The sequence below is a fragment of the Lucilia cuprina genome, chromosome 5, assembly GCF_022045245.1.
Source record: "Lucilia cuprina isolate Lc7/37 chromosome 5, ASM2204524v1, whole genome shotgun sequence".
NCBI classification, from domain to species: Eukaryota; Metazoa; Arthropoda; class Insecta; order Diptera; family Calliphoridae; genus Lucilia; species Lucilia cuprina.
This window is the reverse complement of record NC_060953.1, coordinates 18,406,707-18,416,669: the sequence shown is the minus strand read 5'-3', so window position 1 is coordinate 18,416,669 and position 9,963 is coordinate 18,406,707. Positions and strand designations below refer to the sequence as shown.

The 9,963-nt window shown below is 27.2% G+C and overlaps 1 protein-coding gene across 1 annotated transcript; it reads left to right on the top strand.

Moving 5' to 3' along the window:
* The first annotated feature begins 2,496 nt into the window (after positions 1-2,496).
* Positions 2,497-5,947, top strand: LOC111684494 (protein scylla-like). Its single transcript, XM_023446673.2, has 2 exons — positions 2,497-3,067; positions 5,078-5,947. Exons 1-2 carry the CDS (start codon positions 2,995-2,997, stop codon positions 5,635-5,637), a joined length of 633 nt encoding a protein of 210 aa, XP_023302441.2. The 5' UTR covers positions 2,497-2,994; the 3' UTR covers positions 5,638-5,947.
* The last annotated feature ends 4,016 nt before the right edge of the window (positions 5,948-9,963 follow it).

Below are 9,963 nucleotides of genomic sequence, written 5' to 3'. Positions count from 1 at the left end.
CGGAATGTTGGACCCTTAGGGACCTCGGATGCACATTTGGTAAACGTTGGTTTAAACTGTATTCCAGTGAACTTTTATGCCAAACAAACCTTATCTAAAGGGAATGTTAAGAAAATCTTAACTCCTCAGCCCTTTCCCTTCTTTACTGTATTTTTAACTGATATCTATCTAGCCATACAGAATATTGCACAAACATTAATACATACATATGTATGTCCATACTTTTGTGAGTCTACGAGTCAAGTCCCAAACTTAATCAAGGAACCAAAAAATCTCTAAACTCTTAATACACACGAGTTAAACAAAATACATTTTATTAACAAAATTTAAGTATAAACTTTTATTCAAGATTGTCAGATCTTACAATGTTGGCAGAAAAATGTTCAAAAAATGAACTTATAATTTTTGTTTTGAAACCATAATGGAAAAAGCTATTCTGACAATAATGCAAGACAAAAACCGTAAGTTAACAATACTTGAACATTTTTCTGACAACATTGTAAGAACTAACAATTGTGTGTACGTATGGATGTAAGTAGCTTATGTATAAATATTCATAAATTAAAATGCAAGTACCATTCCACACATTAGTTTGTGATTCAAATATAAATTTCAAAATTCAAATTAAGTATTGTATTTTATTATAATTTTGACGTGTGCCAGTCCAAGCTAAACAAAAGACATTTTGTATTTTAGAACAGTTTTAAGTATTTTTTTATTATTATAAAAATAGCAAAATAAACATGGACAAGAAAAATTACAGCGCGAGAAAAACGGCAAAGGAAAAAGAGAAAAAAGAAATAATAATAAATTATGACTTTTTAAATAAATAAAACAAGTAAAATAAACAACAGTTTAAAATAAACAACTTAAAAGGAAATAATGAGAAATTTTTAATGAAACCAGCAATAAAAAAGCAACAACACTGAAACTCAGCAATACATAACTGACAGTTGAAGAAGAAAATAAAAAACAATTGAAGAAAATTTACATATTAAACTAAACAAAATAAAAGAAAAACTAAAGGAAAAAAAATAATAGACAAGAAATAAACACAAGTTAGAAAAAAAACTATAAAAACATATGGAAAAACGAAAAAAATAAACTAAAGAGAATTAGAGAGAAGAAAAAAACCGGCTGTAATAGACAAACCAACATAAACTGACAACACTTTGAAAATTTTCGTATGCGTTTAAAACGTCAAATGAAATGACTGACTGACAGACAGACAGACGGACGGACGGACGTACTAACCGACACTCATACAGCCAAAGTGTTTGAAAGACCAATAGACAGACAGACAGACGGTGGGTCTTTAGATGGGCTTATAAAAGATTTTTTTGCTGTTGTCTTTGATTGTATGCATGTTTGTGTAAGAGTGTGTGTGTGTGTAACAACAACAATTGTAATGATGATGAAAAAAAAATGAAGGAGGGTGTAGGAGGTAGAGAAGGAGGAAAAACGGGTACTTCTAATGACAATTTTCACAATGCATGAGTGAACGTAAACGATGAAAATACACACACACACTTATAGACAAACACAAGTCAAAATGTTGCTGCTACAACAACTTGAAGCGATTTTCAAAATAATAAAAAAATAACTCGTACAACATACAACAAAAAGACCAGAACATGGCCCAGCAATATAAATACATATGTATGTATGTGTGTATATAAGTATTTATAAGCAAACAAACAACTAACCGACCAACCAACTAAACAACTGAACGGCCGACCGACCGACTTTAAAATGAAAAAGTCACGTACACCACACAGTTGGAGATATAATTTATTTTGAATTTTTTTCCTTCTTTTGTAAATCTACAACAACAAATACATTTACACATTTTCAAAAATGAAAAACTCACTCAATTTTCATCATGTTTTACGGTTTTTTTTTTGTATAAAAGAAAAGAGCAAAATCACAACAACTTTTTAGGGAAGAAGTAGGGAAACCGGGAGAGAAAAATTATAGTAGAATTAAAAAAAGAGCACAATTCGTGAGTGAGTGAGTAATTTCAATATGAGTGAGAGAGTGACTATGCAAAGGAGAGTAAATTTTGTTAAGAAAAACTAATTAATATAGAAACAAAAAATATGATGAAATAATTTTTTTAATTAACAATTTAATTAACAAAACTTTTGACATTTTGTTAATTAATGATAATTTTCTTTGTAGATTTAAAACACTTTAGCATTAAGTTTTCAATTAAAATTTACTCTTTAATTTATTTAATTTAATAAAAAAAAACTGTATCTTACAAATTCTATAACATCTTCTTTCATAAATTATACACCGAGTGCTCAGCTGTTTGAAAACCTAAAGCAAACATATGTTTCCTAAACTCTCTTTTCAAAACTTGCGCTCTCTCCTGGTGAGTACAATTGTTAAACCCTCTCCCATAATCACAACTAACTCAAAATTGTCACTCTTTGTGGAACTATAAAAACCCCGACACACAGCTGTTTAGTTCAGTTACTGTTAAACACTGCTGATATTCATATAACTAATAATAAAAATACTTCAAGTTAAATAAAGAAAAATTTTAAATTTTTGCGGTGATAATAATTTTTATACAAAGAAATTTAAATAATAAATATAACCAAGATTGTGATTTTTAAAACATATAAATGTATATTTAATATATTAATAAGAAAATTTTTGCTACAAAAAAAAAATTTACACCAAGTCTTATAAATGAAAAGAAATTGTCTGAATTTAAATAAAGAATATCAGAAAGCGTACGTGACGTTATATGCCGCAGAGCATTAAACATTAAAAAAAAAGTGTCATTGCAAATTTATAGAAAAGTAAAAGAAAATAAATTTGCTTTTTAAACAAAAGGAACTGTGATTTTTTTGTTAAATATATATATTTTTTTAACAAAATACAAGAGAAAACGTGCATTTAAAACATTTTTTTTTTTCAAAAAGAAAAGAACTTTTTTGAACATTTTTATTTTGTTACTAAAGCAAAATTAATCCAGATAAAATGGAAATATTATCTGTGCAAAATCAATATCCCGAACGTTTTAGTATTATTAGTAATACAACAAAAACAAAAGGTAAGTTTAAAAAAATAAAGGTTTAAGTTAAATTTTTGAAATTTTAAAAAATATTAACAATTTTGATAAATCTCTAAAAGTTAGGAGAGGTTTTTGCTGGGAAATTTTAAAGTAAGAGAAGTTTTTGATACAGATTTAAAAGAAGTTTTTTCTTTTAATCATATTAATTCGTTACATGTTTAATAGGTTTAAAAAAATTCATGGAAATCTGAAATATATATTTTTTTCGAAAAATTCTAGAGTTTTTTTTAAATTCTTCATATTTTTGAGAGTTAAGTTTAAAATTTGTAAAAGTTGGTTTCAAATTTTTACATTTTATTTTAGACAATTTCAATAAGTTCTTTTAATCACGTGTTAGTTTTTAAAATTTTAAGATTTCAAAATCTAAAAATTTGTATAAAAATTTTTACCTAAAAGTAAACCATATAGCTCAAGTAGATTGCTGATGAGAAGCCTTAGTGGGCCCAAAAATCTATTCCATTCTGTTGTTAGATCCAAAAATATTTCAGTATTTTTATTATTAAAAAATATCATTACTATTTGGAAAAAGATTTATACCCAAAAGGTACTTGAACTTGAACCTAAATGAATTAAATTTGAAATGTTTGAAAGAAAATCATTTCAAACTCAAAATTTTAAGAATCAAGTTTAAGTAAATTAAGAAATATTATGGTTTTTGATATAAACTAAATAATAACAACTTTAGCTTGAAAACCCTAGAAAATCATTTCAAACCCAAAATTATAGGAATCAAGTTTAAGTAAATTAAGAAATATTATGATTTTTGATATAAACTAAATAACAACAACTTTAGCTTGAAGACCCCATCAATAAAGAAATTTAAAATCTTTAAAAAAATTCCCTGATTTCATTTTGCTGTTAGATCCGAAAATGCTTTAGTGTTCTTACTAAGAGGGTCTTGAACTCGAGCTTAAATTAATAAACGTTGAAATGTTTAAAAGAAAATCTGTTCAAATCGAAAAGTATTAGAATCAAATTTAAGCAAAAAAGTTATATATTGTTTTTTGTTAGATCCGAAAATATTTTAGTAAGAATACTAAAAGGGTCTCGAACTCGAGCATAAATTAATAAAACATGAAGTGTTTTAAAGAAAATCTGTTCAAAGTATTAAAATCAAATTTAAGCAAAAACGAAAGATTTTGTTTTATTTCCTTAAAATAAATTAAAGAAAAACTACTTTAGGTTAAAGACCTCCCTTAATAATAAAATTATAAAATTTTTATAAAATTCTTATGATTTCGAAAAAAATTAGGATTTTATGACTTTCTTTTTATAAGGAAATAATCTTTAGAAATTCCAATTTCTGATTCTTCTGATTTAGCTAAAACATTAAATTAAAATAAATTTTGAAATTAACTTCAAATGGTATTCCTTAATTTCATTGTTATTATTGTAGTTCTATAATAAATTCAAAATGATTAAACTCATTTAAATAAGAAATACTTTTTTTTTTGCAATAAAATTAGATTAAAATAAATTTGCATTTGTTGTTTTTTTTTTTTTTTAATACAGAACAATTTGTTTTTATTGTAGTTAACTTTCTTAGACAAAAACAAATAATAAAAAACACACCTCTCAGTAATTTATATATAAATTTCATCAGCATTTTAATTTATTTATAAATTTAATCAATATTCTCACGTTTACTGTTGTTGTTTTTTTATATATATATTAATCTGATGAAATTTTACCTTTAGCTTACATACACGTCTCAAACGAGAAACAAAGCCGATAGACAACAATAGACCCTAGATAGTTATTAGAAAAAATAAAATATTATTAGAAGAAAAATAACAATACAGCTAAATAAATAACAAAAATAAAGAAAGAAAAAAAACTTGACACTTCCGTTGAGTGTTTTTAGTTGAAGGGCAGAGATTACGTCAAAACTAATTGTAAAATTAGGGTTTTTTCTTGTAGTTTTTTTGGATGTCAGAAGAATTAAAATATTAATCAAAATTTTGTTTATTTTCTTTAATTTCATTTTAGATTGGTCTACTTCACTGCAGACCACTCATTCAACAACAAAAACAGATGTTAATACAACAATAAACAGCAACACAAACACTACAACAACAACCAGTGTTAATAATAACAGTCCAAACTATTTGGCTGATGAAGAACTCTTATACTGTGATAAATTCGAACTAGCGGCTATAAATGATTTGGCCAGCCGTTTGCTCGAAGAATTACGTGCAGCAAAATCTCGTAATCTAACCTGCACCGAAGTCTCAATACCCTGTGATCTCACCACACGCATAGCGTCCGAAATCATACGTGTCTCCGAACGTGAACCCTGCGGCATACGTGGTTGTACACTCTATATAGAATTCGAAGAAGAACCACAAAATTCAAGACGCATTGGCACCCTTAAGGTAGACCACGAAATGGTATCCACATTTGAACTCTATCTTACATTGCGCCAAGATAAACGCGGCTGGGCGTCATTGTTGCCACAATTCATGAAGAACTTATCGCGCAGCATAACAATAAGTCCCGAATTCAGTTTGACCAAACATAAATTGTATTCGCCCAATGAAAGCAGTTAGTTTGCTTGGCAACTGCAATGGCTCCCATGGCTGCTATTAGCTTTTATTGTTTAAATTCGAACAACCCCACCTCTTATGGCATACAAAAATCAACTCATCATTTAATAAAGAAACAACCCGCTCATCGTCATCGACAGACATCATAATCATCATTATTATTAGCATTATCTTAATACTAAGTATAATACTATATATATATAGGAATCAAACTACCAACCAACCAACAAACAAACAAACATTTTGCTTCATCTTTTTTACATGGTAAAAATTTTTAAGCTTTGTAAGCTAAAATTTCAATAACTCTAAGTACATACATACATACATACATACATACATACATACATACATACATACATACATACATACACAACTACAAACATACATACATGCATATAAAATGTATATAATATATATATTTAATATATAAACAAAAAAAGTATCTCAAACATCAAATTATGTACGTTGTCTCATCATCTCTCTATCTCTCTCTCTCTCATTGTGAATTCACCACCATATTAGAAAAGTAAGATTTTTTTAAGTAGTTTTAAGTTTTATTCGTTTGTGTTTTGATTTCGAAAGGAACGTAAATTGTGAAAAATATGGTCAGATGTTTGCATTACAACTCCAGAACTTTTCTGGCAATCGAATGTATTCTCTACTTTATACAATTATACATATAACAAACTATATATAACTGTATAATAGTTAGATACATTTTCAAAAAAACATTTAAGTCTCTAGGAGTTTGCCATCTACTATAACTCATTAAAATGTGATACTGATTAAGTAGTAGTTGTAGCTGTTAAATAGTTAGCACTAGCTTTTTATTAAAAAAAAAGAAAAATATTAAATTAACAAAAAAAATAAATAAAAATGAAATAATTCCTCACCCTCTCTTCCCTTAAAATACTAAAAAGTAATAAACAGTTTAATTAATTGTAAATTAAGATATAAAATAATAAAAAAAACTAAGCTTTTTTTGCAAAAAAAAAATTAACAATAAAACTACAAACTCCTCAATATTGTGAAAAATTAATACAACAACAACAAAAAATTCAAAATTTTTTTCAAAACTTAAAAAAAATATATTCAAAATAATTATATAAAAACACAAAAATTTTTTAACTGCGATATTAATTAATTAAAAAAAATTAAACATAATAATTACAATAACAATTAGTAGCATTTGAAATTTTTTCTTATCTAAATGTTCTTATAGTCTTAACAAACAAACAAAAAAAAATCCATAAATTTAAATTATAAATTAACATAATTTCAATAAACCTTAAACAAAAAAAAAAAGTAAAATTTAAAACCACAACTCAACAGCAAATTAAAATTCAAATCCAAAAAAAAAAAAAAAACAAAACTTAAAAATTATTATATTTAAACAAACAAAAATCAATGATCTTTAACTCTTTAAGTGTGTATTAATTAGTATTTAATAGGATTTCAAAATAAAATTATAAAAAATTACAAAAAAAAAACAACAAAAAAAAATATATATTAACAAATTAATTTATTATTAATAAACATACAAAACCTATATTAAACAACAAAAACAATTTATTATCTCTATGTATGTGTAAAATGTATTATTTATTAAATTATAACAAAAAAAAAACCAATAAAATACAAAATATTATTAAACAAAAAAAATACAATTTGTACCAGCACAGAAAAATACAACAAAATGTTTTCTTTTTATTTTTTCAACAACAAAAAGTATAATCTTATACTTTAGAGGTCTGTTCGGGTTTTCCTATTTTCCACTCAAAAACTACTCATCAAAAATAAAACGAAGTACTTCCAAAAGAATAACATTTATCACCACTTCAAAAGTAAGACTAAGTGAATTTTTTTTTAACTTCTGTGGAAGTGATGTTAATGACGTCCAAAGAAGCGAAAATAATCGATTTTTTCTGAGTTGTATTCCATTAAACTACTTCCTAATAACTTCGAAGAAAAGAACATCAAAATTACTTCCTGAGAATGACTTCAGATGTAGTGCATTTGGAATCACATAAAAGGACATTCCTTCTATGACAATCCTTTGTTAAAATCCTAACTTCTTCTGGTCTTTTTCAGTACTTCCATGGTGTAAGTTCTACTTCTTTTTCGCTTCTTTGGAAGTTCTCTTTTTGCTGAGTATTACATGTGTGTAAATTATTTTTATAGGTAAAACATATGAAATTATATAAAAAACAACAACAACAAACACAAAAAAAATCTTAAATAAAATGTATTAAAATTTCAATGTCATCTGTTGTTTGTTCGCTCAATAGATTTCAATGATTTTTAAAGAAAATTTTTCTTTCTTCATTATCAAAACAATAAATCTTTTTTGTGTGTGTGTGTGTGTGTGCGTTTTTTTTTTATTTGGCATAATTTCTATTATGGTTGAGGGGGTTGAAATTGTTACACGTTCTTTTGTAGTATATTATTTTATTGTTGTTGTTGTATACAAGGGTAAGATTTGTTTTCTAGATTTTCATAGATTTGTAAAGGGTAGGGGGTATGGGGATTAGAAGACAATTGGTTTAACTCATACAAGATAAATAGTAATACTCAAAGGTTACATTAATTAAATAAGAAAAAAAATATACAGGGTGCTTAATAAAATTTCGGGGTAGGCGTATTACTAAGGCAATTGTTGTAACTTTGGCTATAACGAGTTAAAGAGATAATAAGTATCTTTTTGGGCATAGATTTTTTTTGCAAATAATTACTCATTAAATTTTGCAAGATTTATAAATGCTATTTTTTAATCAATTTTCTGAAGACCTCTGATATTTTTGGGTTTCACATCTCTAACATTTCGAATGATATGTTTTCGAGAAGTGCCGTATTTAAAATCAGTAAAATCGGTCTAAATATAACGGAGATATGAGATACGTGGGAATCTATAAAAAGAGACTTAAAATCCCTTCCCCTCACTTCACTTTATTATACCCTACATCACTTTAGTGTTGAGGGTATATCGGGTTTGTTCTGATGTTTGTAACGCACAATAATATTGGTCCTATACCAACCTTAAAGTCAGATCAGAATCATTTTCTGAGTCGTTCTGACCGTCCGTCCGTTCATCCGTAACCTTGTAATCAAACTACAGGTCGCAATTTTGAAGATAATTCATTGAAATTTGGTACATGATCTTCTATTGTCTCTAGGACGAAGTGTTCGTTCTTTGGTACCGTTGATAATGCTTATGGAAAGTGGTTAGCAGCGGTCCATTATTTAACCTAGGCCCCATACAACTAACCCCGCAAAATAGGGCTTTTAAGTTCATACTTATGTTTAATATACTGGTATCTCGACAAAAAGCTGCAAAACCAAGTTCTATACTAGACTTGATGACCCTCATGACTTGACCCTAGACCCATCACCCCATCAAAATTTTAATTAAATATCCATAGTTTTATTAAACAATAAATGGCTACAAGGTACAATTGAACATAAATGATTTATTATGAAAACTAACTCACATTTTATTCGTATAGGGTAGGTGTAGGCTATTATATTGTCGGCTTCGCCCGACTATAACTTCTTTATTGTTTTACATATAAATTGTTTTTTATTTGAAAATATTTTCAATGCAAGGTGAAGTGTTTTACAAAATAAGGGGGTTAGTACTTTATCGTACTTCAAAAGGGCATGAAATTAAACATGAACAGCCCATTTAAAAAAATATACAGTCGGTAATAATAAACTCCTATATCAGATTAAGAGAAAGTTATCACTAGAGTACTTTAAAGTAATGCAGTAGGTAAGTGTAACCTATTAAAGTGTCGCGAATATTAACACAACGATACCGATTCTTGGATAGATAGTAATTAATATATTAAGGGCCAAATTTTTGGGGGCTAAGAAAGGCCGAAGCTTATAAAAATTATTGGCGGTAGAGTTTATTAGTGAGGGACTTTGTATGGGGCCTAGGGTCAAATGAGGATAGATCATTACGAAAATATGCAGTATTATTTAGATCTACATAAAATTAAGTTTGGCCAATTCTTATATTTATGTGGTCCGTTAGTATGGTTGCTAGATGCAATAAATAACTAACAGTATTCGTCCTTGGACCAAAAGAGTCGTATGTACCAAATGTCAAATTATATTAAAAATTGCAACCTGCAACGTGCGCACAAGGTTTACACCGACACATAGAATGGCGGAAACACGGACATAGCTTAATCGACTCAGTGTTTCTGAGTCGACAAATCATTGCTCTTAACGTCAAAACACCTCAAATACATTTTACTATACTAACCAAACAAAAGATGGTAATGACTTGTATTTACTCAACAACTTACTTTTTACTGATTACTA